The sequence below is a fragment of the Pezoporus occidentalis genome, unplaced genomic scaffold (assembly GCF_034315485.1).
Source record: "Pezoporus occidentalis ecotype Australia unplaced genomic scaffold, CSIRO_AGI_Poc_V1 ctg29, whole genome shotgun sequence".
Taxonomy (NCBI): domain Eukaryota; kingdom Metazoa; phylum Chordata; class Aves; order Psittaciformes; family Psittacidae; genus Pezoporus; species Pezoporus occidentalis.
In genome coordinates this window covers 3,396,048-3,411,622 of record NW_026914829.1, presented here as the reverse complement: position 1 = coordinate 3,411,622, position 15,575 = coordinate 3,396,048, and the positions used below count along the sequence as shown (strand labels likewise).

Sequence of the window (15,575 nt, the reverse complement as noted above, 5' to 3'; positions counted from 1 at the left end):
GAATGTTTTCACTGCCTCATCAGTTCAAGTCCTATGAAAAAAAACCAACTAACCTCAAGGATGAGGAATAGTTTGTGGTACTGTTTGTAAATGAAACAGTGATGGTTCCCATGAAATCAGGATCAAGCATCTGAAGCAGTAGTGAATGTTTTAAGCACTGAGGAAATAAAACTCTTTTACTGAAAAGGCAAGCAGGCAGTGCAGTTCTCTTTACAGCTACCTGGGAAGTGTCTGGAGAAGTTAAAACCTTTCCAAAAAACCCATCAAGTGGCATCTCCTCACTGTGACCATCCAGCCAAACAGCAAAAAGAAGAGCAAGAGAATAGGTGCTTCCAATGGATAAAACCACGTCAGGCTAATTAAACACAAGTACTTTGATATTTCAGTGAACAAAGCGCTTCCAAAAGATATTGTGGGGACTAAACAAGTTTATCAGTTTTGTCCATAAACTTACAAACATCATGAGTTTTGTTTTATTATTATTTTACTTTTATTTAATGAAGGGCAGGGGAAGGGATAGTCTTTCTGCAGTACTCTGGAACCTATAGCTGAAACATATTACCCTGCCAGGCAGGTACTGTCATCAAAGAAACACAAAGTATCAGCTTACTTCTTTTCATGCAGCTGCTCCACAAAATACTATTTTCTGGACTCAACAGATATAAATTTGACTTTTTCTGTAGCTGAAAAGTGTATTTTGTTTCCATGATTATGACATCACAGGCTATATGATGCAAACCACAGAAGCATCTATGCAATTTACACTTAACAAGGCACAGCTCTGGTAATCTACTACAGTTATGTTATCTTAAGCAGCCACGTGGTTAGATACCATATATCTTCTTCACCATGGCAACAGTCTTCTCATCTGTTGGTGGCTTCCTCTGGCTGCCAGGCTGTAAGAATTTTTTGATTGTTGGAATGTTGCTTGTTCTTCCTTTAAAAGCCTGTAAAAAGCAGCAGTAAAGCCAATTAGCGTAAGTAAATTGTAATTCCATCCCTGATAGCTTAAAAATCAGGCAACTTGGAGTTTCACTTCTCAGACGTGGTTATTAAACACAAAAGGTAGTAGCCCTTACAGGCAGCTCAGCACTCAAGCATTTTCCATTGGGAAAAATGAAAAAGGGCAAAAATACACCTACAACATACTAGCCACCTTCGAAAATGCAGGTGTAAGTATTCTGATCTGGAATGATGGTGCTACAAGTTTACCCTAGTTTCCCAAATGGGGATGTGAAAAAAACAATATTCAAGAGTTAAGATTCATTCACAGTGCAAAGCAAGAGAAATAGACAGAGAACTATCAGCAACATGATACAACATGATACAGTAATTCAAAAGCTTTAAACGTCAATTAGCTTTTAAAACTGGACAGTGAAATTTGTCATATTCCATATTGAGACCTGATGATTACTAACCTGTAGCAGAGGGAATGCAGACAGTATACCAGGCTTGCATTCTTCTACCATTAAAATGGCTTCCAGCAGATGGATGTCTGCCCAGCTTAATTTGTTGCCAACAAGATAATCCTGGCCATGGTCTTTTAAGGCCTTCAAAATACAAACAAGTTTAAAAAGGCAATAGGAGGTAACCATTTTATCTAGATATTCATTACAGATGGATTTCTAAAAAAAACACACGAGAGCAAATCCGTGCAAGAACCTATAACCTTAGAAAGTGATAGGTATTCTCATGACAGAAAGTTAAATCAGAACTCATGTTTCAGTGTGCGTGGAACTGTTATTCACTCTGACCTACTGCAGTAGGTAGCTGTAACAAATCCAGTACCAGAAGAAGACTTAATTCATCCAAAAGAAACAGGACTAAAGTAACTGGAAGAGGTAGTCAGGAGAGTTTACCTGTAGGATACTTCAATTATTTTTTTTAAAGTCAAGTGAACTCCTAGGTGTTTGAGCAAATCTGGGATTGCTGATTATAGTTTGAAATAGGTCAGGAATGAAAGAAAGCAGCCTTTCCACCCTTCCCCCTGCATGGAAGGATTCTTTCACGGCAAAGAATGACAGATGCAAGATGCAAGAATCACAGCCTGCCACAGCTACCAACTGCTGTAACAAACAAGTTGTGGTGAACATTGCAGGAGCAAGAGGAGGAAACGTGTCTGTGTCTATGCTACTCTAATGCTGCACTTAACTATCAAATGCGTGCTAAAACTAGAACATCAGTCTGTAACTTTGGAAGCCAATTCTTTCTCCAGTCCCAATTTTCCCTAGCAAAATCTGCCAGTTTTACTACTTACACCTCCATGCTGAATACTGGCTCCATCATACAGTTCCAGAGCTACACTGTCACTTTGCCATCTGAAATGGAGGCGTGTGGCAACAGGAAAATGGAGTGGGGAGGGAACCTGTTCCCCACTTTACTGCCTTTGTGGACTGCTTGTGTTTTAACACTTACCTTTTCATAAACAGGAAAGTATCTGGTTGTAGCTCGTTCAATGATTAAGGCAAGATTCTTTTCTTTTGTGTCGGCTGGTTGAAAAGGGAGATACATAATCATTTCCATCAGGTCTTTTGTTCCCTCCACATACATATCAATCCTGAAACAAATATTTTTATTTCATATTTCTCATTTTACCATTTTGTTTTTATTATTTTCCTGAAAGACAGTGGTGAAGCGATCACCAAGTAGAATGCTTATTAGTGAACGTAACAGAAGACACTTGTTTGCTTTCTTGTTCTTCCACTTTGATTCCAGGTCCATTTGTTTTTCAAAGCACAGATCTCTACAAACAGGCTCACAGTTTGTGCAACAAGCAAGGTATATGTAAGAGTTTGCGACTGATGTATTTCAAGTGGAGTTCACACTGTTCTTTGTTGTTCATCTGTTCATCTATGTCATGTGACAAAAGACCACATATATAAGCCGCACTAGAGAAAAAAGATAAAAACCAGTTCTGAGGTCTAATCATGGAAGGATCCCAGTTATCAGTTGCCAGTTCAGACATGTCAGTCCATAATAATCCCCAGAGTCTCTGGTGTTGCAGCTCCACTGTCGCAGAAGAAGCCCTTTACAGGAAGCGGCAGTCAGTTAGGTTAAGGACTTAACTGAACTCTTTCATTACTTTTGTTTGGTTTACAAAATAAGGATTTTTGCTTTTGCATTAGCCCTTTAATTATGATAATGGAAAATATCCACAGCTTACATAGCAAAGTAATACTAGGAAAATACTGGTTTAACTTTCAGTAGCTTAAGCCACTGAACATGTCTTTTTTTAAGATCAGATTGAAGGATTCTTTACATTTTGAAAAAAGGAAGTTAGAACACTTAAAAACTCTTGTTTTTTTTTGCAGGCAGCTGTGGGGTTTTTCTACTGTTTTCTCAGTTAAAGAGGAAAAAAACCCTGAACCAACTAACGTAATTAGCCTTTATTATTGTATAAAGGTCTTGCAGTTGTCCAGGAACTTTCTGCACTTCTGGTCTCTTGTGAAATCAAATGAGCCTGAAGGCAACCATGACATTCTCACCATGTTCACAATTAACAATCATTTTTCAGTCACAAAATCCATTCACCCAATCCCTGGATCTGAGGAGACAAAGCACAAGCAGATGTATGGGCATCTTTACATGCAGATATTTCAAAGCAATATTCTTCTCATAAATATTAAAAATTATGGCACAGTATTAGCAAGGTTAGTAGGCACTGTTACTGTACCAGGCTCTCTCCTTCAGGTCTTTTCCATAGAGGTTGTACTTTGCTGCTATGTAGCTGCTAATGGCTCTTGTCTGCACCATCTTCATCCCATCAATTTCCACCATGGGCACTTGCTGAAATAGCAGGTATCCATCTTGGGAAGACAAGGAAGCAAACTATTCACTACTGTGCTGAATCTGAGAGAGATCCGGTAAGACATCAAGACATTTCCAAATCTGAGGCATGAACACATCAAAAGCAAGCAGGTCTCTCAACTCATCATTTTACAGGTTACATTGTACTGGAGAAGTTACACAAATATCACCTGTTATACCTTTGTTCTATTGGTGTGAATTTATACTTAGGGTACCATTTACAGACTCACCATTGCGTAATTTTTCTAGGTCTTCCTTCTTTTCTACAAATTGTTCCTCAAACTGAAAAGCAATGATAAAAAACAATACTGTGTCACAAAAAACAAGGAAAAGTGGAAGGAAGTCTGGAAGTTAAACTACATCTCTCCACACTGTTCCCCATACTTGTCATGACTGTGTTGACCCCTACTCCTATTGTTCATCTCTCTTCCAGCAAATAATCCAGGACGATGAGCGTCCCCAACCCCACAGCAATGTACAATGCTTTACACTTCACAAAAGCTCCCTGGTTACAAAGACCAGTCTACTTGCCTGCACAAACAATGAATTTGAGAATGATTTGAGACCAATGAATGATTTGAGACCAAATCATTCACTTAAAAGCAGCTGATACAACATGAAATACTGATTTTTTTAATAAGTTATGCCTGTTACACACCATTTATGTCCCTCTTTACCCCTACTGACATATTTATTTTCTTTTCAATGAGGACTTTTTAATGAGGGCAAGATTTTTGTTTCCTCAGCACTTGTGCTCTGCAGCTTTTCTGTCCGCAACATTCACAAGTGAGCACCATTAAAACCCCTTTTATTTCCAACAGAGTATAAAGAGTTTCTGAGAAAACAGTTTCAAAGCAGCATATTCAAACAAAAACTGAATGTAGAAATTAGGACTCCTTAGGATGGTTTTCACCTGATGTGAATCTGGATATCTCCCTCCTGCCTTCAGGGCAGCTCTGCTTATTTATCTGACTTGGGTCCTAACCCAAAGAATGACAAGCACTTTGGAGATGATGTTCTAAAGGTTTTCATGTGGTAGGCATGGTCTTCCAGTGGAGAATACTCATGAGGCACAGGGAAGTAATGATCATTCAAAAAAAGAGATACACAGTTGTGGTGTGTAGCAACAGTTTAAGATCTCAGCTTAAAGGACGTTTCAAACGCTCCACTTAACAATTCTCTTTGTGTGTTAGAACCCTTTTACTGTGCAACTAATAGCTCACGAAATACATTAAACACAACATAAGAGAGCGTATCACTGACTCTAGGCGTTCTGCATCACAGTATGTGATGTGTATATCTCTAAGCACAGACATTATCGGGAAACCTTTCCAAAGAGTATAGTTAAATCACAGATTAATCTGATCACTTTATAAAAAAGGTACACACCTCAACCCCAGCTGCTGCTAACAGCCATCGGATTGACTCCATCCTCCCCCTTCCGTTGGAATAGTGCAGCTTGGGCTTCCCTGCCATGATCTCGGACTTCTTTTATCCTGACAAATTCGAGATGACGATCTTGTGCGGAAGAAAGTAATTTTTAAAATTAGCATTTTAAATGTTCCACTCCGAACTACTCAATAAAGTTGGATGAAAGTGTGGGTAAAAGGGCAATCAAGGCCTATATACTTGATGCAGCCAAGTTTCCTGTGGGTTGGTGAAAGAAAAGAGAAAGTACATACACCAGAACACGCAACAATTCGAAAGAGAATGAGAAAATGTAATAAACACCTAAATTCGTACGTATATGTTTAAATCACACACATATCTTTAAAAATACTAACATAGCTGCAAGAGCTCATGAGAGCTTTACAACCAAAGCAGAACTGCAAGGTAATCCTGAATCACAGTATATGCACTATAGATAATGTGCACTGACTTAAGACTCATTCCAATTTTATAAACAACAGTTAAACTGTAACAAGGATTTATATCCTATTTGCCCTAAAAATGTAACTTTCAAATCAAATCCAAACAAACTGGTCAATGCCCTCAGCAGCAGGGAACTGAAGTCAGCACACCAGATCATGGCACTGGGATGAAACATTTGCTCTCTCAAATTTCACTAACCAGTGCAGTCACATGCCGCAGTATGATCTCAGCAGCTGATGCGAGCTTGCCTGGTGCTGGAAACAAAGCTAGCACTGTACTCTTACGACTAATGGATCCCAGGAGAATGAAGCAGGTTTCATAGAAGACAGTGTGACAAAGTAATTCATCGCTAAGCAAAGGTTTCATCTGTGTACAGGCAGGCTTATTTATTCTTGGATAGATTTCAGAGTTCGTAATTTAGCCACAAAGTGGAAACTTTGGCCATGATTCCAATCAGTGAAGAAACCTGGTGCCCCCATCCAAAAAAATGGGTCTGAAAAACCACTGCCCCACTCCCACTTGGCCCTGGCAATGCCTGTATCCCAGTGTCGTGGTTTAAACCCAGTCAGGTAATTCATTCACTCACTTCCCCCCCTTTCTTGCCCTGCCCCTGCTCCCGGAGGGACGGAGAGGAGAATCCAACTCCCACGGGTTGAGATAAGAACAGTTTAGTAACTAAGGTATAACACAAATCACTACTGCTACCACCAATGATAATAATGATAAAGGAAATAACAAGGGAAGAGAATACATCATCTCACCACCAGCTGACCGATAACTCGCCCCCCCAGCCTGACCAAGCTCTGACCGATACCTCCTCCAACCCTGCAGTCTCCCAGCCCTTCCGGCTAACTCCCAGTTACCTCCTGGGCATGATGTGCTGTGGTATGGAATACCCCTTTGGTCAGTTTGGGTCAGGTGTCCTGTCTCTGCTTCCTCCTGGCTTGCCCTCCTCCTTGGCAGAGCATGAGGCTCACAAAGTCCTTGGCCAAACCAAAACATCGCTATCAGCTCTGTACCCAGGCCGAAAGTCAAAACACTGCACTGCACCAGCTACCAAGAAGGAGCAAATTGACTGCTACTGCTGAACCCAGGACACCCAGACACCTCAGTCTCTTGCAGCAAAGTTCCCCTGACACATAAATATGTGCTCAATAATAAAAGACTTGATAATGTCTTGATGGTTTTGACTTGGCATCTAGTCTAGAGCTGCTGGGTGCCTTCACAGATTCCTGTATACCTGAAGAGCAACAGGGTGCATAAATAAGGTATTTAGAGAACTGCCTCATCACAACTACCTTTACCAAGCCCCACATACAGAAGACCATGAACATTTCTAGTTCCCGTGTGTGTGAGTTACATTATACCGAGTGAAAGAGCTCTCAATCTTCCATACTTCAAGAAAACCTTCATTCCCTGGTGCTCAGGAAGCAGATGAAAGCCTCATCTCTGCTCCACCTGAGAGAACGGCAACGGGGCACTCACGGACTGGACAAGCACTCTAACCGTCAGTTCATGGGATCAAGGCTGGGAAACAACCTACGGTTACAGACTAGTGTAAGCAGAAAAAGCAAACTTCCCTGACCTCTCCCCAAAGCAGAGGTAGAGCTGATAAAAATCAGCCCAGCCAGAGCCCTGTTGGCCCATGTCACCTCACTGCTCCACTGCAATCACCTGCGGAAGCCAAAGAGCACAGCAAGGGTCAGTGGGAAGAAGTCCAGGTATCAACATAACCTGCACTTGTTCATCACAGTTCCTTGGGAGGATCGGCCAAGGGTTGAGGCTTTCTGTGCTGGTGAGGAAAAGTTTACACTTTTCTGGAACTGCACTGCTTCAGGACTGACCTTGGGGCTTAGACTGAACACTTACACACCATTGCAAAGTACTTTGGCCACTCTGTTCCTGCTCTGCAACAACTATCTCTTTGTAAAGCAGTGAGTCACGAAAGAGTCGTCAAGTTGGTAAGTTGCCTTTCTTCAATAGCAATAACTGACCTGAAAACAAATCACAAACTTTCTCGATGTTTCACTGCATCAGATCTTCCCTGGACCTCCACCAGGCAGATGCCAGTGACAGCTACTGCTGCAATCTCAGTTTTTTAAAAAATCACCCCGTTTTGTCCAAAACTAATTCAGGCAGCAGCCCTCCAGTAAGAAACAAGTGACTCTAACAGCAATCCCATAATCTGCTGCAAGACCTTAAACTTGCTTTCTAATTGGATGTGGGCCCCAAAGTAGTTCTCTGCTCCTCACACACCGCTCACACAAGGCTGCTCAAGCACACGGACCTCACAGCACAGGTCCCATGCTGCATCGGGCCCAGCTCAGTCTCCAGACCACCCTAAAACAAACTTCTCACCAGCATGTGGTTTTTACTGGGCCTCCAGCCAAGTCCCGATTCAGGGAGCGTTCCTTGCTCCACCAGAGCTAGGACGAGTGTTTGCACGAGTGAAAGGCAAATTACCTCGAGATTTTAAACCTTCTGTCTCCAAATGCAATTCCTCTGCAAGTTTCCTGCTGGAGCTACCCACAGAGCGCCCTATGCACACCCTCCCTGCCCGGCCTGGGTCCCTGCAGCAGCTCACCCAGGCACGGTCTGAACTACAAACGGCTCTGACACGGGCCTTGCCTTTCGCTCTCCCGGCAAAGGGCACTGGCTGGCCGCCCTCCGCTCCGCACGGTGACCTGGAGAGAGCTGGCAGCCAAGCCCAGTGCAGCCCAACCCGACCCTCCGTACCCAGCCGGCCAAGCACCGCCGGTGTCCCGTCCTGCTGCCGGCGAGGCGCCATTCCACCCGGAGAGCCCCCGCCGCCACAGACCGCGCGTCGCAGCACAGCTCACACCCTCTCCCGAGCAGGGACCGGCTCCCCTCCACACCCCTCACCCCGGCGGAGCTGCCAAGTCCCGCAACTGCCCCCCAAAGCCGCCGCCGCCACCAGTACCCTGCGCACGGACCGCACCGCACCGCCGACAGAGCGCGCTGCCCAGACAGATCCGCAGGGACCGCCCTCTCCTCCGCGCCGCGCCTCGCCTCGCCTCGCCGCTCCTCCCCTCCGCGGCCGCACCACCCGGGCGGCCTCCTCCGTGCCCTCGCTCTCGCCGGTGGCGTATGAGCCGCGCGGGGGTAGCGGTGCCTGGCTTTCCGCCGGTAAACCGCGTCCTTGAGCCGTGCGAGCGTGCCTGGGGAAAGAAGAGTTGCCGCGGCCTTGTCCTGAAGTCTTGCGAAGCCACTCTTCGCAGAGGGCCGGGTTCGAGGTCGGCGGCATGCCACGGCTACGCCCCAGAGGGACACGGCCGCTGGGGCAGAAGAAAGGCTCCGAGGCCCCGAGGCGGCAGTGGGGTTCCCAGCGGTGGCGGGGCCGGGGAAGAGGCCTGGGTCGCAGTCCCTGCGTGAGGACACCCGACTGGCCATGTGCTGGGGGCTCTGGCTCTGCGAGGCCGAAGGCTGGGGCTGTACGCAGGCTCCCAAACGCTTGGCTGTGCAGGGGAGCTTGCACAGCAGAGAGCCGGCAGCCACGGCCAAGCTTCCCAGCTCGCGTTTCTGACCGCGCTCGGCGGTGAAGTTACAGTGCATGAGTTTAAATGTCTGCTGACGGAACAGAGGTGCAATACGACCTCTGGTCCCAGCATACTCCGAGTTAAGTCCAGAGGAAAGCAGAATCCAAACATGTCATCCACATCAAACCAGAATCTGCAGATTTCTCCTGTCATTTCTCAGAACAAATGTATCACCCACTGTTAGGGCTAAGCTGTTTTCGTTTTCCAGCAGCTCTTGGGAATGCCAGAAAGACAAAACCAGAGAGCTCTTAGGCTATAAGTAGCAGCAAGAAGTCTTTGAACAAACTGGTTTTGTGTGTCAGTTGTAAGACTTTATTTCAGTATTCTGTCAAGTAATTTAAGACATCCTTTGTTGTCCAGTGTACACACACCCCACACCCCACCCCAGTGCAGTGAGCTATTTCATTTGCTAGTATGCTTGTGTAGATTTAATTTGGAAGTATTTGCAAAGGGCTAAAAACAGTTGTTAAGGAAAGAGAAATCAAAACCCAGTTCACCATTTTCATTATTTTCACCATTAATTTCATCAGCAAACACAAAGACTACGAAATAAGAGTTTCTGTGGGTTAAGTTTGCTGCTCAGTGGAAAATTTTCATCACTCTTGGTAAATCTTTCTCTTGTAGTGGTGGTTTCCTCTGGCTGCCAGGCTGCAGGAATTTCTTTATTGTGGGGATGTTGCTTATTCTTGATTTAAAACTCTACAAAACAAAAACAGCACTATGCTTAAGAACAATGGTAGCTGTCAGATACTAAGATGTTATCGTTGCCATAAAAGTATCATTATGGGTTCATCATGCAGAAGAATCTGTATGCTTCGTCCTATTACTTACTTGTGGCTATAGTGACAGAAGGCAGCAATAACCACCAGTATTTGAGGCCAAGTAAAAGTAGTTAGGATACTTGATTTTTTCTGTCACTTCTTCACTCACCCACCCAGTCTCCCATATTTCTCAGCCAGTTTAAATCAGTGGTGCTCCCTTGATTCATTGTCTTTTAAAACTGTCCAGTTACCTGCAAGAGAGGAAACTTGGCAAGGATATCAGGCTTGCATTCTTCTGCCATTAAAAGGCTTTCAAGTAACTGCACATCTGCCCTGCTAAGCTGATTGCCCACAAGAAAGTCCTGCCCATGGTCTTTCAAAACCTAAAACCAGAGAACCAGAAGTGATTATTTTTTTCCCTTTCTGTGACTTACTATATCTTCAAAGCAAGGTCATACACTGCATGGAGTTATCTTTGAAAGGAGGAAATGATGTAGAAAAAGAAGGAAGTGTTAATTTGAATCTGTAGTTCAAACTAACGACCACACTGTCATCCTAGGCATAATTTCTCAGCCCTTGCTCTTCTGCATTTCTTTCTGCCAGGTCAGTTGTATCCCTCTTGCCTTTACTTCTGTAGCTCCTGTAGTCAGCACTGCTGTGTTGAAGGCTTTATGGGATATAACCACATAACCATCACTGCGAGTGCCTGTACAAGATTTGCAAGATGCTTAAGTTCAGCCCAGGACATAGAGTATCATGGACTCTTTCAAATTATGGGAAGATGCCTTCTCACCTGTTTCCTCTTTGAGGAATTTGGGAGATCTGTCTGTGTAACCTGTGCCTCAGGGTCTTGACACCCAGCTAATCCATCCTTCCGTCTGTTACAGAAGGGGTTGTGATGCTTTTACACAGCATGAATGGGAGAGGGGGTTCTTTGTTTCAGGAGGAAACTTTATGTAAAAGCTGATGCTATAGTGTCTTTTGTCTGAAACAACACACAGACTGCAGCATGGACATCTGGGGAGCTCGGTGCGTCCTGGGTTTTTCCAGCTTTGTATCTTTCTCCTGGATTTGTAGTGCCTGCTGTCCCCTGTGTAGTGTCCTATCTCCATCCTCATCCCAGTCCCACCAAAACCATAGCATTTATATGTTAGTTGTAATTTTTCTTCTCTGTTTTCCTCAGTAAAAATTGTGTAGATCCAGGATAGAGTTTCAGGAAAACAATATTAATTAAGCTACTACATCTTTGCCACATACCTTCTCGAAGACTGGGAAGTATCTGTTTGTGGCCTTGTCCACAAGATTAGCAAAATGTTGCTGCTTTTTATCCTCTGGTTGGAAACTATGCGTCATCAGTAACTCATTCAAATCTATTATTGCTTCCACATACATATCAATTCTGAAAAGTATAGATCCATTTGGTCAAGTCAAACACAGTAGGTTGAAATAGCACAATAGCTACTGCCATAACCCCACTGAGATGTTGGGAACTCTGCCTTTTCTATCCAGTATCCCTAGCTTGGAGCAGTTCTTCTGGACAGGAGAGCATGGGTGAAGGAAAAGTGCAAAGTGCCTACAAAAAACTAGAAGACTATACCCCTTCAGTTTTTGACTAGGAGTGATACTTCTCTGTATTAAGGTTGCGTTAAGGATGGTGTCATCCAAATGCGTTAAAATCCAGTCAGACATGGTGGCAAGTTAAACAATGGGTCTGTACAAATCCTAACAAATAGCTTAACGTGTTTACCAATGCTAATTAACTTGAAGAATTTAAAAATAATTCAGGTCAGACCATGTGTCCTAGAAGCCCTGTCATTTAATAATCAATTAGTAATTCTAACTCTAATTCCTGGTTATTAGACAAGGCTTTTGTTTCCTTTGAAGACATTTCCCTGAATTTGATGTGGTAAAAATACCTGCTGCTGCCAACTGTGGGAGAAAATGAAAAGCTGCCTTATAAGACAGTCTGTGCACCTGACTGCTTTCTTCTGTTAGCTCTGTTGACCTTTGCTCTTCATGAACTCCCTTGCACTGTGTTGCCTAGCTAATCTAGCTGGTTATTACTGCTGTAATACAACTGTACCTGCAGTCACAGTTAAAACATGCTACATGAGAAGCTGCTATATTGCCCTGAATCTAACTATGAGCTGGGATACCTTGTGTTAACACAGAGCAGTAGTATGAACTGTAGCCTAACAGGAAAATATGGTACTGTTACTGTACAGGGCTCTCTCCTTCAGGTCCTTTCCATAGAGGTTGTACTTTGCTGCTATGTAATTGCCAATGGCTCTTGACTGCACCATCTTCATTCCATCAATCTCCACCATTGGCACTTGCTGAAACAGCAGGAATCCATCTAGCAAAAAGGGGACAAGACAAGGAGACATTCACTATTTGAATGAGAACCATTAGTGTGTGTTTGGCAAAGGAATCACACATAATTTTTTATTTAGAATCATAGAATCATTTAGGTTGGAAAAGACCCTTAAGATCATCAAGTCCAACCATTAACTCAGTACTGTCAAGTCCACCACTAAACTCATGAGAGATCAAAAACCTGTTCACTATTTTCATCATTTTCACCATTAATTTCATCAGCAAACACAAAGACTACGAAATAAGAGTTTGTGTGGGTTAAGGTTGCTGCTGGACATAACACTTCTTAGGTGTTCTATTACCTGTATATAGTATTACCTAATTATTAGAAAATGAAGGAAACTTACCCTTCTGTAACTTTGTCAGATCATCCTTTGTTTCCAGAAAACATTCTTCAAACTGCAGGAAATAAAGAAAAAATGTTGTGTTATCACTGCATATTTAGCTGCTTTGCATGAGACAAAAAGCTGTGTTTTGGAGAATTTTATTTTTTGAAAAATAAATCAGATTTGGAAGTGATATCTTTAAAAATTTATTTTGCCGTTGTCACATTCTCTCCTCTTCCCTCTCAGATGTGATTCATATTTCTGTGCAGGTAAGATTTTGGCTAAAGCTGAGGTGACTGAAAGGCACAAAACCCTGTCTATTGAGCAAATAGTGACTGTTCCACTTCTGATGTCAGTGCTGGGAGAAAGGAGGGTAGGTAAATTCACACTGAAGCAGCACAACTGTGGCTCCTTTGCCACAAGCTGGCAAAAGGGGAGGCAAAGAGAAGAGATTGAGTGTCCTATGTAGCTTTCTGGCCTATTGCCCATTACTGTGACAAACTCACAGCCCTTAAAACACACAGATCCCCCACATTACCACAGTTATTCCATAGAACTTTTTTTTTTTTTTTTTGCTATTGTGGACATTGGGATTTAACTGAAGGTCTTCGGAATGGAAAGTGCTCAACCCGTGTGATCAAAAGATAAGAGACCAGGTTCTGCTGCTGTCATTTTGGTTTTTTGCTTTCACTAGCTACTGGGGAGAGGCATTTATGGTGCTACCAGTGTGCTTGGCACATGGTGCTTGGAACTGAAATGGGAACTTGCCTGCCTGTTTAGGGTAAGCTAGTCATTGTTGGCTTGATCAGCAAAACACTAAATGCAGAGCTTGAAAGTGCTGGTCAGTCACATTTCTTATAAGGAACAGTGAAAATATGTGAGATGCTCTTACTATAAAAAACAGGACAAACCTCAACCCCAGCTGCTGCTAGTAGCCATCGTATTGATTCCATTCGGCCTCGTCCGTTGAAGTAGTGCAGCTTGGGCTTCCCAGACATGCTTCCACTGATTTCCTACTATCTGGAATAAAGTAAGCTTTGCAAAACAAAGATTTAGAATGCGGGTTTTGAGTCTCTAACAATTTCTCAAGCATTGTTCAAAGTTGTCTTCTTTGAAACCAATGATTTATCATCCAAGACTCTCATCACATTAGTAGAGGAGGTAAAAGACTATATTGAGGGACTGCATTGTATCATTTAGCCTTAGAATGTTGTATGTGCAGGTTAGTTAAGCAAAACTGTACTGGGAGCAATTGGCCCATGTCAGAGAATAAGCAAATCAAAACCCATTTGCATCCCAAACTCTTTTGCTCTGACCAAAAAAACAGGGCATGTGAGATACACTGCTCTCTTTTATTTTGGCATTGTCTCTGGATAGATTACTGTTTAATCAGATACACAACATAAACTCACCTATTGCTGTGCTTTCTTCAGCAGCCATTATGCTCTAGTGTAAGGTAACAAGCCTTCCTGTTACCCCCACTGTAAGCATTCAGTTTCATTTACAGCACTCCCCACTAATCCCTTTTCTTTAGGCAAACATCTGAAGACATAGAATTTAATTTTGTCTAAGGTAATATTAGATTTCCCTTTACCACAGGCAGAGCCAACATGCAATACCTGCTTGGACAGTTCCAACTCTGCTGGAATTTAAAGCAACACCAGTTTGTAGATAGGCTGTCATGCCCCCGGTCAGAATCAGTGCGTGCATATCAGCAGCATACATGTAGGCAGTGCCTAGTTTGTACTAGCTTGAGAGTTATCATCATCATGTCAACAATAAAACTGAAGCTTAAACAGCAGCAAAAAGAAAATAACTAAAAACCCACCATATTCCCCTTGTAAAAAAAACGTATTTTCTCTGAAATAGGAGGTGAGAGGAAACACTCCACACTTGAGATCTATATTTGTTTATCTTAAATCTGTACACCTAGAAAGCAATTGATCAATAATTTAACATAACCACACACATAACCATGTTAATAAAGTACAGACAAGTAATCAATAAAACCTATTCACTGACTTAGTTTCAGTTACACTAATTGCTTACTCTTGTGCAAAAAAGCTTACCTTGTACACAGTATAACTCGCTCTAAGCTCTCAGCAGCTTTGTTTTGAGATTATATAGTTCTGTAGCCCCTCCTACAAAGGGAATTGCAAACAGTTCTCTTTGGGAGACTCATATTTCTTAAACAAATAAAACCAATTATGTCTGTTTAGTCACTTCTCACCTATAGAAAATCCTGACTCATGATGACAGTGTACAAATGTGAAATTCATGAGACCCATGGTTATTTGGAACTTCTGTGCCAGCAGAAAACTGTTGCTTCCTATTTTCATTGTTTGGCAACCTGCTACTTAAAATAACCAGAACAGCTGAAAAGCTCCCATGACTAAAAAAAATACTGTGATAGCAATAAACAATTTATTTTAATATTTTATGGTTTGGGTTTTTTTTACGTATAATAGATTGCCATTTTACATAAATCACATCAACTAATTCAGTTTGAATCCTACATAAGGTTCCTCCCTTAGTGAAGCGGGATATTCCTTCAGGATATTTTTCTTCTGTATTTCATTCCTGGACACAGAAGTGTTTTTTCCTGTTCTTCTCAAAAATGTTTCCATGGATCCGACTAGGTGAAAATGCACACCAGAGACAACTGTAGGAGGCAGTGAATGAAAAGCAGTGTCAGAAGACAAACTGCCCTCTGCACTTCTGACTGATTTCTTCAGATAACTGTATCAATCTTTAATCTTCATGAACTCGCTTGCATCATGCTGCTTATCTAATCTGGCTTGTCAATACTATTGCAGGCATCACTTGCAGGCAAGGTCAACATGCTGTGTAAAATTCTGCTGAATCACCCTGGATGT

General features: G+C 42.7%; 2 protein-coding genes and 1 long non-coding RNA gene across 7 annotated transcripts; all 3 read right to left on the bottom strand.

The window, feature by feature from the left end:
- Positions 1-601: 601 nt before the first annotated feature.
- On the bottom strand, positions 602-8,701 carry LOC134167479 (glutathione S-transferase). Of its 3 annotated transcripts, none has more exons than XM_062626196.1 (7): positions 8,621-8,701; positions 5,197-5,303; positions 4,038-4,089; positions 3,674-3,806; positions 2,416-2,557; positions 1,419-1,550; positions 602-947 (listed from the first exon to the last, which is right to left on the bottom strand). In XM_062626196.1, exons 2-7 carry the CDS (start codon positions 5,281-5,283, stop codon positions 825-827), a joined length of 669 nt encoding a protein of 222 aa, XP_062482180.1. In that variant the 5' UTR covers positions 5,284-5,303; positions 8,621-8,701; the 3' UTR covers positions 602-824. The 3 variants fall into 3 exon arrangements, with proteins under 3 accessions (XP_062482180.1, XP_062482182.1, XP_062482181.1); XM_062626198.1 differs by having other exon boundaries at positions 5,197-5,292; positions 8,615-8,686; XM_062626197.1 differs by lacking the exon at positions 8,621-8,701 and having other exon boundaries at positions 5,197-5,320.
- A 1,034-nt stretch (positions 8,702-9,735) lies between these two features.
- On the bottom strand, positions 9,736-15,371 carry LOC134167477 (glutathione S-transferase-like). Of its 3 annotated transcripts, none has more exons than XM_062626193.1 (7): positions 14,769-15,371; positions 13,611-13,719; positions 12,721-12,772; positions 12,221-12,353; positions 11,255-11,396; positions 10,249-10,380; positions 9,736-9,935 (listed from the first exon to the last, which is right to left on the bottom strand). In XM_062626193.1, the coding sequence occupies exons 2-7, from the start codon at positions 13,695-13,697 to the stop codon at positions 9,816-9,818; spliced, it is 666 nt and encodes a 221-aa protein (XP_062482177.1). In that variant the 5' UTR covers positions 13,698-13,719; positions 14,769-15,371; the 3' UTR covers positions 9,736-9,815. The 3 variants fall into 3 exon arrangements, with proteins under 3 accessions (XP_062482177.1, XP_062482176.1, XP_062482179.1); XM_062626192.1 differs by having other exon boundaries at positions 13,611-13,734; positions 14,769-15,367; XM_062626195.1 differs by lacking the exon at positions 14,769-15,371 and adding an exon at positions 14,112-14,241.
- LOC134167478 (uncharacterized) lies at positions 12,870-13,604 on the bottom strand. Its single transcript, XR_009966200.1, has 2 exons — positions 13,286-13,604; positions 12,870-13,110 (listed from the first exon to the last, which is right to left on the bottom strand). It is a non-coding gene; the product is annotated as an uncharacterized LOC134167478 (long non-coding RNA).
- Positions 15,372-15,575: the final 204 nt, after the last annotated feature.